Below are 17,221 nucleotides of genomic sequence, written 5' to 3'. Positions count from 1 at the left end.
AGCCCTGTGGCAAGGCTTATTTTTAATCCTGTAGTGAGGTGTGGTCTGGCATTAATCGTGGACAATATCCAAAAAGATGCTGTTTGTGTCAAAACCACTGAAAAAGGTATTACTTAAAAGATATGACTTTTACAAAACTTTGTTTTTTCTATCTACATACAGTATACTGCCAAAACCACAAAAGCTGATTGAAGTAATAATCCCTTTTACTGGCTAACTGTACATGACGTTTCTTGCTAGCTCTCGAAATTTGAAGACTCTTTTTCAGGAATGATAATCCTGTGGGTGGGACTGGTCTCTTATATACTGTATGTTACGGCCAAAGCCAGAAGTCGGCCAAAGTAGGAACTGGAAATGGCCAATTTAGTTGTAACATCACCGGCCAAAGTCCAACATCGGCCGGCCAATGTGCAAAATGGTTTTCCTGCCATTTCACTATTTGCCTGGTGTCCTGTCATGTTCTTTGACATGACAGAATCTGGAGAGGTGGGAAGGCAAGGGCTAGGCAAAGGAGCAGGGCCGGATTTACCATAAGGCACTGTAGGCATGTGCCTACAGGCGTCTGATGATAGGGCCTGATGCTCCTCCAGTACCTCCCTCCCTCCTTCCCTATGCAGAGTTTTGAGCGAAGTGTAAATGAGAGGTTACTCATCTGGCTCTCTGCATTCCACTGACCAGATCTCCCTTCAGGGGCAGTTTAATACTGAGGGCACCTCTAGCTACCTAATGCTAAGAGGCACCTGTAGTTACCTATGACAGGTAAGGGAAGTGAGGGAGAAGTGACAGCTGGGCCAGCCAGTACACTTGTGGTGGTGTTTGGTGGGGGTTTGTAGGTTAATGGAGGGGAAAGTCTAGTGTGCCAGGGTATCTGTGCCTACAGGCTCCTGCGATGTAAATCCAGGCCTGTGGAGGAGAAGGGAATTTTAGTTATAGGCACAGAGGAGAGGAGGTTAATTTTAAGTGGGGGTGGGGGTGGGGGGGTCTAGAGTTAGGTAGGAGAGAGGGGAGGTTAGTGTTAGGCAAAGGAGAGTGGAGGTTAGTGTTAGGCACTACAGGTGAAGGTTAGTGTTAGGGAGAGGAGAGGAGGAGGTTAGTGTTAGGCACTACAGGTGAAGGTTAGTGTTAGGCAGAGGAGAGGGGAGGTTAGTTTTAGGCACTACAAGTGAAGGTTAGTGTTAGGCAGAGGAGAGGGGAGGTTAGTGTTAGGTAGAGGAGAAGAGGGAGTTTAGTGTTAGGCAGAGGAGAAGAGGAGGTTAGTGTTAGGCACTACAGGTGAAAGTTAGTGCTAGGCACTACAGGTGAAGGTTAGTGTTAGGCAGAGGAGAGGGGAGGTTAGTGTTAGGCACTACAGGTGGAGGGGAGGTTAGTGTTAGGGAGAGGAGAGGAGGAGGTTAGTGTTAGGCACTACAGGTGAAGGTTAGTGTTAGGCAGAGGAGAGGGGAGGTTAGTGTTAGGCAAAGGAGAGGGGAGATTAGTGTTAGCCAAAGGAGAGGGGAGGTTAGTGTTAGGCACTATAGGTGGAGGTTAGTGTTAGGCAAAGGAGAGGAGAGGTTAGTGTTAGGCACTACTGGTGAAGGTTAGTGTTAGGCAAAGGAGAGGCGAGGTTAGTGCTAGGCAGTACAGGTGAAGGTTTGTGTTAGGCGCTACTGGTGAAGGTTAGTGTTATGCAGAGGAGAGGAGGAGGTTAGTGTTAGGCACTACAGGTGAAGGTTAGTGTTCGGTAGAGAAGAGGGGAGGATAGTGTTAGGCACTACAGGTGAAGGTAAGTGTTAGGCAGAGGAGAGGAGAGGGGAGGTTAGTGTTAGGCAAAGGAGAGGGGAGGTTAGTGTTAGACAGAGGAGAGGTTAGTGTTAGGCAGAGGAGAAGAGGGAGTTTAGTGTTACTAGTGTTAGTGGGAGGATAGTGTTAGGCACTACAGGGGAAGCTTAGTGTTAGGCAGAGGAGAGGGGAGGTTAGTGTTAGGCACTGCAGGTGGAGGGGAGGTTAGTGTTAGGGAGAGGAGAGGAGGAGGTTAGTGTTAGGCACTACAGGTGAAGGTTAGTGTTAGGCAGAGGAGAGGGGAGGTTAGAATTAGGCACTACAGGTGAAGGTTAGTGTTAGGCAGAGGAGAGGAGAGGGGAGGTTAGTGTTAGTCAAAGTAGAGGGGAGGTTAGTGTTAGGCAAAGGAGAGGAGAGGTTAGTGTTAGGCACTACAGGTTGAGGTTAGTGTTAGGCACTACAGGTGAAGGTTAGTGTTAGGCAAAGGAGAGGAGAGGTTAGTGTTAGGCACTACAGGTGAAGGTTAGTGTTAGGCAGGGGAGAGGGGAGGTTAGTGTTAGGCACTACAGGTGAAGGTTAGTGTTAGGCACTACTGGTGAAGGTTAGTGTTAGGCAAATACGAGGAGAGGTTAGTGTTAGGTACTACAGGTGAAGGTTTGTGTTAGGCATATGAGAGGGGAGGTTAGTGTTAGGCACTACAGGTGAAGGTTAGTGTTAGGCAGAGGAGAGGGAAGGTTAGTGTTAGGCAGAGGAGAGGAGAGGTTAGTGTTGGGCAGAGGAGAGGGGAGGTTAGTGTTAGTCAGAGGAGAGGAGGAGGTTAGTGTTAGCTACTACAGGTGAAGGTTAGTGTTAGGCACTACAGGTGAAGGTTAGTGTTAGGCAGAGGAGAGGGGAGGTTAGTGTTAGCCAGAGGAGAGGGGAGGTTAGTGTTAGGCACTACAGGTGAAGGTTAGTGTTAGCCAGAGGAGAGGGGAGGATAGTGTTAGGCACTACAGGTGAAGGTTAGGCCTCGTTCACATCATTCAGCGCAGATGGCTGTGCGATCGGAACGCAACACGACCGATCGCACGCCATCTGCGCTCCTATGCGCTGCGCTGCAGATCCCATTCATTACAATGAATGGGATCTGCGCTGCGATTCTCAAAAATGCGTGCAGTACGCGATAGCGCAATCGTGCTGCCACGCAGCGCATATGATGGGAACGGTAGAAGGGCTGTCTATGCCCTTCTACCGTTCTTGCGTGTCGCACACTATACGCGCTGCCAAAATGCGCACGGCAGCGCATATAGTCTGAACGAGGCCTATTGTTAGGCAGAGGAGAGGAGGAGGTTAGTGTTAGGCAGAGGAGAGGGGAGGTTAGTGTTATGCACTGCAGGTGAAGGTTAGTGTTAGGCAGAGGAGAGGGGAGGATAGTGTTAGGCACTACAGGTGAAGGTTAGTGTTAGGCAGAGGAGAGGGGAGGATAGTGTTAGGCACTACAGGTGAAGGTTAGTGTTAGGCAGAGGAGAGGTTAGTGTTAGGTAGAGGAGAAAAGGGAGTTTAGTGTTAGGCAGAGGAGATGGTAGGTTAGTGTTAGGGACTACAGGTGAAGGTTAGTGTTAGGCATAGGCCTGCAGGTCGCGCATTTGGAAAAAAATGCTTTTTTTTTTTAAAGGTCACCTCACCAGCAAAGGTACGAAGTATTCTCTTACAGCAGACCTTAGCCACATCTCTTAGCCACTTCCCACATTGGCCGGCCAATTTGGGAACTGGCCACACTTCAGGCTTTGGCCATAACATATATAACTAGAGTGACCAGACGTCCCGGATTGCCCGGGACGCGTCCCGGTGCCTGGGACGCGTCCCGGATTCGGGGTCCGCTGTCCCAGGCTGCATGAGGTCCCGGGAAACGTCCCGCTTTCAGCAGTGGGACGTCCCGGCCTCGGGACTCTGGCCACTCTATCTTCATGAACTGGCAGCGGCGTCTATAGACGCCGTGCCAGTTCATTGCCCGCAGCCCCGCTCCAGCCTCCTTAGTCTTCCTGTGTTCCGACACCGGCAGGCGAGCAGGGCTACGGCAAGATGGCTGCCGAAGCCCTGTACTGGAGACTATTTGTGTCTCCAGTACAGGGCTTCGGGCGCCATCTTGCCGTAGCCCTGTCAGCGCCGGAGACAAGAGCAGGAGGAAGGTGGTCCTGGGAGCAGCGCGCCAGAGGCCGGAGACTTCTGCCAGGTGAGTAAATGCTTTCTTTTCCAGGTGAAATGTTTGCCAGCATTGCGTTAATTTTCTGGTGAAATGTTTGCCCGCATTGCATTTATTTTCTGGAGAAATGTTTGCCCGCATTGCGTTAATTTTCTGGTGAAATGTTTGCCCGCATTGCGTTAATTTTCTGGTGAAATGTTTGCCCGCATTGCGTTTATTTTCTGGAGAAATGTTTGCCTGCATTGCGTTTATTTTCTGGTGAAATGTTTGCCCGCATTGCATTTATTTTCTGGAGAAATGTTTGCCCGCATTGCGTTTATTTTCTGGTGAAATGTTTGCCCGCATTGCGTTTATTTTCTGGAGAAATATTTGCCCGCATTGCGTTTATTTTCTGGTGAAATGTTTGCCCGCATTGCGTTTATTTTCTGGAGAAATATTTGCCCGCATTGCGTTAATTTTCTAGTGAAATGTTTGCCCGCATTGCGTTTCTTTTCTGGTGAAATGTTTGCCCGCATTGCGTTAATTTTCTAGTGAAATGTTTGCCCGCATTGCATTTATTTTCTGGTGAAATGTTTGCCCGCATTGCATTTATTTTCTGGAGAAATGTTTGCCCGCATTGCGTTTATTTTCTGGTGAAATGTTTGCCCGCATTGCGTTTATTTTCTGGTGAAATGTTTGCCCGCATTGCGTTTATTTTCTGGTGAAATGTTTGCCCGCATTGCGTTTATTTTGTACTGACATGTTTGCCCGCATTGCGTTTATTTTGTACTGACATGTTTGCCCGCATTGCGTTTATTTTGTACTGACATGTTGCCCGCATTGCGTTTATTTTATACTGACATGTTGCCCGCAATGCGTCTTTTTTATACTGACATGTTGCCCGCATTGTGTTTATTTTGTGCTGACATGTTGCCCGCATTGCGTTTATTTTATACTGACATGTTGCCCGCATTGTGTTTATTTTGTGCTGACATGTTGCCCATTACGTTTATTTTCTGGTGTCCGGGGTAACTGTTGCTGCATTTATTATTTAATGGTCATAGATGGCTATGTTTGCTGCTTTGTGATTACGGTATACTATTAGCATCACACAGTTTCTGCACACCCATGATGCAAAGTCCCGTTTGACCACATCATGTATTATGTATGATGGGTGATATAGTATTTCCATGTAGAGTCCAGTTTGCCGTTTAGTACAGTAGGAAGCTTTCTTACCTTAGACAAGTCGCCCACTTCCAGGTAGAAGCAAATGAGGAAGACATTCCACGTCACCCACACGGCGGCCCAGATGGCGTACTGAGAGGAAGAGACAGGTGTCAGTGTGAGCTAAATAATAGTTCATATATTTATCATTTAAAGTGGACCCAAATTAAAAATACAAGATTTCAGAAATAAAATCTATTTTCTAAATTATAGTAATAAATAGCAGCCTTTTTTCAGCTGCATGATGACAAATATAAAATATTTTACATTTATTGGAGGAACCCCTCCCTTCCTTTCAAATTGCCAGGATTTTTCCAGCAAACTGGTGGAGTAGATGGTGTCCGACAATGGAGAAATTGCTAATGGCTACCCCCAGTATAACCCTAGCTATGAAAAGAGAAGGGTGAAAAGCATGCACTGAAATGATCATAGGTTTTAAGGAGTGTTTATTTATCTTTGTATGTGTCAGAGTGGTGCAACTAAATATTTTTAATTAAAAAAATGTTTGGTTTGGGTCCGCTTTAATGAATACGCAGAGGTTGCATTCAATAAATTTCCTTTCTAACAATCTGCCCTGAAAGATTGCCAAACACTGGATATTTCTGATTCTGTAAGGACCGAGCGCCACAGCTTAATTCTCCAGAATCTCAATGAATTTGGTGCTAGAGGTCTCTTATACGGTAAATTAAGTTTTGGATACAGTAACACACTTACATAGTTACATAGTTATTTGGGTTGAAAAAAGAGATGCATCGAACAAGTTCAACCAGAAAATAAAGTACAACACCAGCCTGCTCCCTCACATATAGAGATGGCCCAAACGGTTCGCATTCGAACGCGAACACGCGATCAAATGCGAACTATATGCGAGTTTGACCCGCCCCTATACTACATCATTAGGGTCAACTTTGACCCTCTACATCACAGTCAGCAGACACATGGTAGCCAATCCGGCAACACTCTCTCCTGGAGTCCCCCCCCCCCCCCCTTTATAAAGGGCAGGCAGTGTTGGCCATTTCACTCACCCGTGTGGCTGCAGTAATTAGAGAAGGGAGAGCTTGCTGCAGAGAGACATATGGAAAGCTTAGTTAGGCTCTTGTTAGGCTTGCTAGCTTGCTCCTTGCTGATACTTATTGCTAAAAAGCACCCCTCAACAGCTCTTTTGAGAGCTAATGTTGTTCTTGTGATCTATTTTTTTTTCTGTGTCTATGTCCCACAGACACTTGCATATACAGCCCTGTTAGTCAGTCGCAGCTGGCCCTTGGCCCCTTGGTAATACCTACTGTGCCACTGCCAGGCCCAGCACATTCAGTGACTACGTGTGTGTGTGTGTGTGTGTGTGTGTGTGTGTGTGTGTGTGTGTGTGTGTGTGTGTGTGTGTGTGTGTGTGTGCGTGCGTGCGCGTGTGTGTGTGTGTGTGTGTGTGTGTGTGTGACAGCTGCACATTGGTAATACCAATCCCTGCATACCGGTTCAGTGCACCTGCCTACGTGACCACACACAGTGTTATATACCAGTCACTGCACCTGGTCATGGTACCTGTGTGTGTGTGACAGCTGCACATTTGTAATACCAATCCCTGCATACCTGTTCAGTGCACCTGCCTACGTGACCACACACAGTGTTATATACCAGTCACTGCACCTGTTCACGGTACCGGTGTGTGTGACAGCTGCACATTGTATTGATACCCATCACTGCATACCTGTTCACTGCACCTGTGTGACTGCACATTGTATTAGTCAAGTCAGTGCATACCTTTCACTTCATCCCCCCCAATATTGGCAAAACAGGCAGAGGCAGGCCACCCGGCAGGTCTGTTCGAGGTGATTTTGTGCAGCCCTGGACCAAAGTACAGTGATCAGAAGGCACGTGCCATCAACCCCCAAGATTGTCAGGACATAGTTGACTATTTAACACAGAACACCTCATCTTCCTCAGCTTCCGCACGGAACCGTGACATATCTTCGTCCTCCTGCTCTGGCTCTGGCACCCCACTTAACACTCAGTCGGCCGCCACCACCAAAGTGCCCTCATCCCAGGGCTCAGCGGCGTGGACATTTTTTTGTGTGTCTGCCTCAGATAAGAGCAATGCCATCTGTACTCTCTGCCACCAAAAATTGAGCCGTGGAAAGACCAAGACCTGCGTAGGGACAACTTCCTTATGAAGGCACATGATGACAAAGCACAAACTGCAATGGGATGACCACCTGAGGAAAAGCAGCACACAAAAGCAAAGCCACACACCGCAGTGGAAGATACCAGGCCGCAATTATTTCTCAAAAAAGGTGTTACCCAAACTGTACCATGATCAGGGCCGTGCCAGGGCGGGTGCTGCGGGGGCATTGCACCCAGGCGCCTCTCTCTGTCAGGCGCCGCCCGGCCACCGCTCACCCCCTCTGGCTGCCGCTCCCTCCCTCCCTCTAGCCACGTCCATTGGGCGTAGGGGGACGTGGCGCCCCGGGTGACTGACACCCAAGGGGGTGTCGCCATGACCCCCCACGGTGGGGGAAGAGCAGCGCTAGAAGGAGGGGTGGGGACAGCGGCAGGGAGGGGGGACAGATCCCCCCCTCCCTCACCTGGGTCCCCTCCATTTGCCTCTCTTCCCCGCTGCTGGCCACCCGGTTCATCTCCCCACTGTGGGGACCGCCTCCCGGAGGCAGAGCAGGACTACGGCAAGATGGCTGCCGAAGGCCCTGCACTCTGCCTGTTACCGCGGGAGATCGTCGCTGGAGGATTGTCGGGGAGCTGCACGTCAGAGGCCAGCCAGGTGAGTGAATTTTTTTCACAGCACTGCTCCCCACATAACGATTATTTTCTGGTGATAGCTCCCACCATAACGATTATTTTCTGGTGATAGCTCACCACATAACGATTATTTTCTGGTGATTGCTCCCCATATAACAATTATTTTCTGGTGAATGCTCCCCACATAACGATTATTTTCTGGTTATTGCCCCACATTGCGATTATTTTCTGGTGATTGCTGCGCACATAATGATTATTTTCTGGTGACTGCTCCCCACATAGCGATTATTTTCTGGTGAATGCTCCCTGCATAACGATTTTCTGGTGAATGCTGCCCACATAATGATTATGGACAAGGGTGTGGTTATGTGGTTGGGCGCGGTTAATTTAACCACTCCCATAGGCGCCAGAGAAAATCTTGCACCCAGGTGCCAGGCACCCCAGGCTCACCCCTGACCGTGATGTTGAAAGGCAAGTGGTGTCTCTGGCACACAGCGTTGGGTCAAGGGTCCATCTGACCACGTGGTCTGCAAAGCATGGTCAGGCCTGCCCGAAGACTAAGTCAGTCCCCACACACAGCATCTCTGCCTGCACGCCGTGTGACTCCCTGCCCCAAGACTAAGTCGGTCCCCACACAGCATCTCTGCCTGTAGGCCGCTTGACTGCCTTCTCCACCGCCACCAACAGGGTCCAGGACTCCAGGCGGATTCCTGAATTTTTAAGGCAGATTCCTGAATTTTTAAGGCCGCTGCTAGCAGCGGCCGCTAACAAGACCATTAACAATTTTTTTCTGGTGCGTGTACATGCCTGCCTAATTTTTCTGGCTGCACTGCAGCTGCAAAAACAAAAGGCATGTACATGTGTCAATTCCCCTTCGTGATCGTTACCTTGCCACGGTGAAGAGGCTTGCGTATCACAATGAAGCAATGACCGCCTGCTATATGAGTGTGTCGGGGGGGGGGGGGGGGGCACACCCAAAATAATAAGGTTGTTGCTTTATTGTGGACAGACCAAATTCGTTCAACTGGACACTCAGTCACTGTTGTTCTGTCATTCAGCTACCTCAGCCCGTTCATATGGTCTTTCCTGCACTCTCACCATGGTCCAGCACGGCCGTCACTGCACAAACAGCTGTTTGCGGTGCGTTACACAGTGAGTTTGGTGTGTCAGTGTGAAGCAGTACCCTAATTACACTACTTGATTGATGTATACACATGCAAGATGTTTTAAAGCACTTTAGGCCTCCAATTTAGCATGCAATGTGATTTCTGCCCTTAAAACGCTGCTGTGCGTCAAATCCTCATTTTTTCCCCGGGACTTTTGGCGTGTATCCCACTCTGCCATGCCGCCCTCCAGCTGTTAGACCCCTTGAAACATCTTTTCCATCACTTTTGTGGCCAGCATAAATGTTTCTTGTTTTCAAAGTTCGCATCCCCATTGAAGTCTATTGCTTTAATGCCTTACAAGGCATGGTCCAAAGAGGAAAAATTCCTTCCCGACTCCAGATGGCAATCAGATAAAATCCCTGGATCAACACCACTGGGCATTACCTAGTAATTATAGCCATGGACAGTGAAGCCTATATCAGGGTATTACATCAGAACCAGAAAGCAGTGCTGTTCATTTGAAGTTATTTGTGATACACTATTGAGAGAACTATAGTGATAACCTTATTGTCCTTATCACTCTCTCCCTATATCTGTCCTCAACTGGACCCTATATCTGTCCTGAAAGCCCGCACACACCCAGGACGGATGTCGCCATACTGGGTATGGGGACCTGATCCCTCAGATGACATTACTGGGAGGAGCCTGTACAGAAGCATCGACAGCCTACAACCGGGAGGAAGGAGTGGCACAGATGTGATGTCACACAGCAGGCGGGACAAGCTTCGAGCTCAAAGCTAGGCCAATTTGATCCGTCTGACAAATCGCTGGCCAAGCGACGGTCAGGGTCGTGGGCTTCTATACACATGCCAGATTATCAGCAGAGGTGGTTGTTATCGTCCACCTCAGCCAGCTTTAGTCTAGCATGCGTATGGGCCTTTAAAGAGTAACTTTACGGAAAATAGCTTAATTAATAAAATTGCTTATTTTTTAACAATATTAATTTATAAATGATTTAGTCAGTGCTTGCCCGTTGTAAAAACTTTCCTCTCCCTGATTTACATTCTGACATTTGTCACAGGTGGCGAGCTCTTTACTTCATGCAGGTTCATCACAGCGGAATATTTTTTGTGTGTTCCAAAGTGAGCAGAAACAACATTTTGTTTCCCAGAATGCTCTAGGAGGACAAGTGTGCAAAACTAACTCTGGGGCAGGCAAGCCAGAATGATTAGTATCTCTACTGAGAGCGAAGAAGGAAGAGTCACAGTTCCGTTGTCATGCCAACCCAGGAAGTGCCGCCATATTGATTTTCTCAGCTGCTTCTACAGGTACATAGAATAGATGACTGATGGGGAAACGTACAGCAATATCTTAATTTCACGTTACACGTATATGGATGGAACACGGCGTCTATGTTTGCGTGGGGATTATAGCCGGATCTGGGCGCCTGCGTGTGGCACCGGCCAGGCTGACAGCGATGGCAGCTTCCTCTTCATTACAGCGCATTATCCCTAAACAAACATTGCAGCGTGTGACTAATTCATGCTAATCCTTCTTTATTACATGGAAAAACACAAGTCGCCTCTCTTCCTCGGGCACAAGGGAAACTAGCGAGAGGAGCACTTGTAAAATAACACAAATTTATAGAGAATCAGGGAAGGCAGACAGCCCCCCAGCCCAGCGGTAATCGCTATTGTTCTGAGAGCCAGCGGACGTAAATGAATACAATGACTCTCAATTAGTCACATAAATACAACAAAATTGCCTACTATGACACTTATCCTAGCTAATATTATTATTAGTAGTGAAAACTGTTTTATAAATGTATGACTGTCTTCTTTCCTCCTGCTTGACACAAAATTCTGCCATTTCTCCTTTAGAAAAAATCCCGGTCAGAGGAAGGCAGTGCTATATTTACCTCTGAGTGTTTATTTCTTGTCTAAAGGCTCGTACACATGCCTGACTAAAGTTGGCTGAGGAAGCTGATAATCAAGCATGTGTGCAGCGGCCAGCCCCGTTTCCAGGGGCAGGCAAGCTGTGTATCCGCCCTGAGTGCTGTGAGAGAGGGGGCTGCCGCTGCAGTGATGGAGGGGAGAGCCGCGGCCACACTGTGATATTCTGTCTGCAGAGCGCTTAGCTTACTCCCTCTACTTCCTGATTTGCAGGAAGTAGAAAGAGTAAGCGGTGCTGCGGACAGAGGAACATCGCTTGGAGCCAGGAGGGAGCTAACCTATACTAGCTGCACCTATACCTAGCTAATCTATACTGGCTGTACCTATACCTTGCTAACCTATACTAGCTGCACCTATGCCTAGCTAACCTATACTAGCTGCACCTATACCTAGCTAACCTATACTTGCTGCACCTATACCTCACTAAACTTTACTGGCTGCACGTATGCCTAGCTAAACTATACTTGCTGCACGTATACGTAGCTAACCTATATTGGCTGCACCTATATTTAGCTAATCTACACAGGCTGCACCTATACCTAGCTAAACTATACTGGCTGCACCTATACCTAGCTAACCTATACTGGGGGCACATACAGCTGGCTACCTATACTGGAGACACCTATAGCCTGGCTATCTAAACTGAAGGTGGGGGGGGTGGACATGAAGGGGTCCCCTTTATTATTATTGTTTAATCACCCAAGCTATTTACAAAAGTCTATGGGAAAGAGAAAACACATTGTCAAAGCCCCCTTTTTCATGAAAACCGTCATCTTTCACGTTTTGTGAAAATTTGGAGTCGGGTGAAAATGTCAATTCGGATGCATAAGTAGCAAATAGTTAAATACTTACGGCAATAACATAGCGAGGCCTGTACTGCAAGGTGCCAAACAGGCCCAATATGATGGCGATGATGTGCAGGAAATTGGCCAGAATCGGGGCCCACTGATATCCCAGGAAGTCAAAGACCTGCCGCTCCAGCGCTGCGATCTGCGGGGAGACCAGAGAAAAGACGGCGATCACTAATAGGAACAGTTATGGATTCATTCCATTTAAATGAGTCTAAAGGTGGCCACTAACCATACAATTTGCCAAACGATTGTTTACGAACGATTATTCATATGAATGATCGGAAATGAACGTTTGGGGCCACTAACGGACAAAAATCTCCTAACCAGTGCAATCAGATTGATGGGATCAACTTGAAAATCGGATGGATTTTATTAAACTGATTGGTTAGGAGATTTTAGCCTATTAGTGGTCCCAAATGATCATTTCCGATCGTTCATAAAAATGAATCACTCCTAAACGATTGTTCGCCATATTGTATTGTTAGTGGCCACCTTTTAGCCTCCTTTCATTTACCAATACTAGCATTTTGGAAACCGAATTATAATTAATAAAGCATTCTCTTGCATTTTTTTCTTTAGACACCTATGATTTTGTAAGCAGCCTTAAAGAGAACCCGAGGTGGGTTTGAAGAATGTTATCTGCATACTGAGGCTGGATCTGCCTATACAGCCCAGCCTCTGTTGCTATCCCAAACCCCACTAAGGTCCCCCTGCACTCTGCAATCCCTCATAAATCACAGCCGTGCTGTGAGGCTGTGTTTACATCTGTAGTGTCAGTCTCAGCTGCTCCCCCGCCTCCTGCATAGCTCCGGTCCCTGCCCCCGTCCCTTCCCTCCAATCAGCAGGGAGGGAAGGGATGCAGGCGGGGACTGGAGTTCTGCAGGAGGCGGGGAGAGCAGCAGACTGACACTATAGAGATAAACACAGCCAGCTCTGATAAGCTGTTTGTCAGCAGCGTGGCTGTGATTTATGAGGGATTGCAGAGTGCAGGGGGACCTTAGGGGGGTTTGGGATAGCAACAGAGGCTGGGCTGTATAGGCAGATCCAGCCTCTGTATGCAGATAATATTCTTCAAACCCACCTCGGGTTCTCTTTAAAGTGCACCTGAAGTGAGAGGGATATGCAGGCTGCCATATTTATTTCCACTGCCTAGCTGATCTTTCTGGCATCAGTAGCGTCTGAATCACACACCTGTAACAAGCATGCAGCTAATCCACTCATATTTCAGTCAGTAACATCTGATCTGAATGCTTGTTCAGGGTCTATGGGTATAAGTGCTGGAGGAAGATGATCAGCAGGACTGCCAGGCAATCTGTATTGTTTAAAATTAAATAACTATGCCAGTCTCCATATCCCTCTCATGCCAGGTTCCCTTTAAATTGTTGTTCCTATTGAATATCCATTTCCCCACATAACATAAAAACCTGATTTACACTCTGAAATTTATCACAGGTGGCGACATCTTTACTGATGGCCGGTGCCTCACTGTGGAATGTATGTTAGTCGAGTGTTCCGAAGTGAGCAGAAACATCATCTGGGCCATATGCAATTCACTTTTTCTCCTGAGTTTTCTCCTAGGAGATCATTTTTCATCTTCTATTTAAAATAATTTTTAGCTCTTTACAATGGAAAAAGTACCAAAAGTAGGTGAAAAGTGCTGTCAAAATTATTTTGAGTATTTGTTTACTTGCTGGTGGTTTAAAAGGCATTTTATTTACAAGTGTAACGAGCGGCGGGGACGCAGTTTCTTCCGACCTCGCTGCTCTCTCGGCTCCTCCGCACGCTGGCCTCTCGCCCGCGCACACCACCAGACTAGTGCGCGCGCGCGGCCAGGGTCACGATATTTACGCCTCTAGGAGGCGAGTCAGCTGACCGGCAGGTCAGCTGACATCACAGGGAGCGCTCCTCGCCCCTGATTGGCCGGCTGTCGGGGGCGTGACTCAGGGCTCCCCTGCCGGCATAAAGACAGCGAGCTGTCAGTAGCTCACTGTCTGTTGTCGTGAATACCAGTGTGTTAGCGCTCAGACCATAGACTAGATTGATGCCAAGGACTTCACACCTAGACTAGGATATTGATTGTATTATATTGTATTGATTACCTGTTTGACCCTGCTCGTTCCTGACTATTCTCTCGCTCTCTGATTCTGTACTTACGCCTATCTGATACCGTTGCCGAACCTTGCCTGACCTCTGACTCTGAGCCTGTTTTCTGATTCTGTACTTTAGCTATCTGATTCTGTTGCCGACTCTCCGCCTGCCCCTCACTCTGATTTCTGCTTACCGATTTTGTACCTTATCTGCCTGTGTGTTGCCGACCTATTTCTGTCTGATGCTTCTCCTCACCAGTGGGCCGATTGCCACTGGTGAGGTTGCTTCTGAAGTGCTCAGCTGATCTCTCCCGCCTGGGAGTTTATTGTGCGGGATTCTTCAGAGTACTACTGTGTGCACCAATCACTCCACACACACACAATTAAAGTTGGTAGCTTTATCGCTCTGCTCTATATCAGTATTATTGGTGATTCTGCAGATCACCAGTACTCAGATCCTAGTTGCTACACACCGTTACAACAAGTTGGTGCTCAATGCAGTACAGAGCTGGCATGTGCTTCCACATTCTCCCTGAGAATGCCCATGTTGATCCAATAAACAGGGCCTGTCAATAAATCTCCATTAAATGTTATGTTTTTTATCGATTGTCTAAATGTATTAAAAAGATCTTAATAGTGTATGGGAGGCATGGTTCTCTTACCAAGGCTGTCTGTCTCTCTGTGTTGGATAGCATCTCTACACAGCCACTGTTGATGCCATCCTCTGATTGTACATGCCCGGCAAACTGTGAAGCTGCCAGGCTATGGGCACCTCCAACCCAGAGGGTGAACTCTGTGTCATGTGGGGAGGGGCTAACAGGTTAGAACAGTGGTCCTCAAACTAAGGCCCGTGGGCCGAATGTGGCCCCCTAAGGCTTTTTTACCAGCCCCCCACACAGAAAATGTATTACTTATAGATTCGGTCAGCTACATCTTTAAATATTGGTGGTCCGCATATAGAAGAGCAGTGCTGGCACCACCCATCCAGATGGAAGCCAGAAAGCAGTAATTCGCTGGTTTCCAATCAAATTCCACATCAGGTGACTCTGCTGTCCAATTGGGACTGCAGGTTATCACCTGGGTATGCTTTACTGTCTGGCCCACAAAGACTTCTACATCATTTTATGTATACTCTGGCCCCCCAGCAGTCTGAAGTATGTTGACCCGGCCCTCAACCCAAAATGTTTGGGGGACCCCTGGGTTAGAAGATCAACCCATGGGGTGGGGCTAGTACAGCATTAAAGAAGGTAATTTCTGCAGCCCTTAACCCTTCATGAACTTGGGCGTAGCCACCAGCCACACCAGAAAAATGCCTTTTATTAGGTACGTGTGTTTTTTTTCTCCCTAAAGCCTCTTTCACAGTGGGACGTTGCGTTTGATGCGACGTTAAAGTCGCACAACGTGCCTCTAACGCAGCGCATGTAGGTTATGAATTTGGACGTTATTTACACTGCATTATGTGTCTCTTGGTGCGCCGTTTTCGTTGCATACTGATGAAACGAAAACGGTGCATGCGTTACATTTAAAAAATAAAAAACATTACTGAGCATGTGCAAAACACATAACACAGCAGATACATTGCTAAATGCACAGCATGCAGCACTTTTTAATAACGCTACACACTAACGCAACGTGTGCACTGTGAATGTCGCGCAGACTTTGCATTGCTGTGCGTTACTCTGCGTTAAAGTATTTGATAACGTGCGACTTTAACGTCCCACTGTGAAAGAGCCCTAAATGTAATGTGTTCTTTTAAACACTTGAAGGAAACAATGTAAGCAGCATAAATATAAAAAGGCCTTTAAAATGAAATTCTCCTTTTGCGGATAATGAAAAGGTAAATGTTTTAATTCAGTTAATTTTTACTTCCTTTTAAATGAACACTATCACGAAAAAGCGTAACATTGAAAATACATGTAAACACATACCAATATAAGAAGTATGCTTCTTGCAGAGTAAAATGAGCCATACATTACTTTTCTCCTATGTTGCTGTCACTTACAGCAGGTAGTAGAAATCTGACAGAACCGACAGGTTTTGGACCAGCTCACATCCTCATGGGGTATTCTCAGCATGGCCTTTAGGGCCCGTTTCCACTAGACGCATTGCTATGCGGAAACGCTCCACTTCGCAACGCAAGGAAACTGCAACCAATTTACATCAATGGAGTAGTTTCCATTGGCGTGAATTTACCTACGTAATCCGGCGTGATGCGACGCAGGGGAAATTATGGATAGTATGCTGCAGTTTCCCGCAGCACGCATCAGAGTCCTCATAGCTGCCAGGAAGCTGCATGATGCCGCATCTGGTTGTATGGAAGACAACTGGAAGCACCTGCGGGGGGGGGGGGGGGGGGGGGGGGTGCGAGGGGATGCAGAGATCGCCTTGCATCCTTTACCTCAGTGGAAACATGCCCTTAATCTGTATAAAGACACTCCCTGCAGCTGGCTGCACACTTAGTAGTGCAGGAAACGTTGCGTTTTGATGCATATGCCTTTGTGCGTTTGTATTGCGTTTCCATGCGTTTTCTATGTGTTTGGGTTTTGCGGTTTTGTTTCCGCATATGCGTTGTTTTGCATTTTGCGTGTGTTTTTACGTGTTTGCGGTTCGCATATGCGTTTTCCATGTGTTTTTCTATTGCGTTTTATGCAAATCACTAGGAAGACAACAGGGAGCGGAAATACATTAGAAAGCATTGGGATTCTTTTTTTTTAAACGAATAAAAAACGCATTACATTGCATCACCATTGACTTTGATTATGTACATTTTTGATATGTTTTTGAAAAATATGCAACAAAACCAGCATTTTAAAAAAACGCATATTATAACACGCATACAAAAATGCATATGCGTTTTTTTGATGCGGCCCTTTGCAGGCAAAAACGCTGTTTTCTGCAATGCTAGCATTTCTGCTAAGTGTGTTCCCAGCCTGAAAACAATTTATACAAAGATGCTGGCCAGGCTGCCTGCCCATTTCTTTGGGCAGTTGGATGGAACAAATGCCATTTACAAAATGCTTTTGAAAATAAATAAAACAGTGAGAATTCCCCATGAGGAGATGAGCTGCTCCAAAACCTGTCAGTTCTGTCAGATTTATATGACCTACTATAAATGACAGCAACATATGACAAAAGTAATTTATAGCACATTTTACACATTTTAGAGAAATGTACTTCTTATTTGTATATGTTCACATGTACTTTAAATTTTATGATTTTCGTGATAGTGGTCCTTCAACCATTAACCACTTCCCGACCGCCTAACGCACAGGCGGCCAGGAAGTGGAGCCCTTAAGGACCGGCTCACCCACAGAGGCGGCGGTCCATTTAAGGG

At 47.1% G+C, this 17,221-nt stretch overlaps 1 protein-coding gene across 2 annotated transcripts in view; it reads right to left on the bottom strand.

Moving 5' to 3' along the window:
• NKAIN4 (sodium/potassium transporting ATPase interacting 4) overlaps positions 1-17,221 on the bottom strand; it is a 120,872-nt gene that overhangs the window by 33,571 nt on the left and 70,080 nt on the right. For both annotated transcript variants that reach the window (XM_068264239.1, XM_068264240.1), the window contains exons 2-3: positions 11,802-11,939; positions 5,156-5,236 (exon numbers count right to left, since the gene is read on the bottom strand). In XM_068264239.1, coding sequence (XP_068120340.1) covers positions 5,156-5,236; positions 11,802-11,939 — 219 coding nt within the window. The remainder of the gene's footprint in view (positions 1-5,155; positions 5,237-11,801; positions 11,940-17,221) is intronic.

The sequence above is a fragment of the Hyperolius riggenbachi genome, chromosome 12 (assembly GCF_040937935.1).
Source record: "Hyperolius riggenbachi isolate aHypRig1 chromosome 12, aHypRig1.pri, whole genome shotgun sequence".
Lineage (NCBI taxonomy): Eukaryota > Metazoa > Chordata > Amphibia > Anura > Hyperoliidae > Hyperolius > Hyperolius riggenbachi.
Note: the sequence above shows the minus strand (reverse complement) of the source record. Positions and strands in the feature narration are given on the sequence as shown.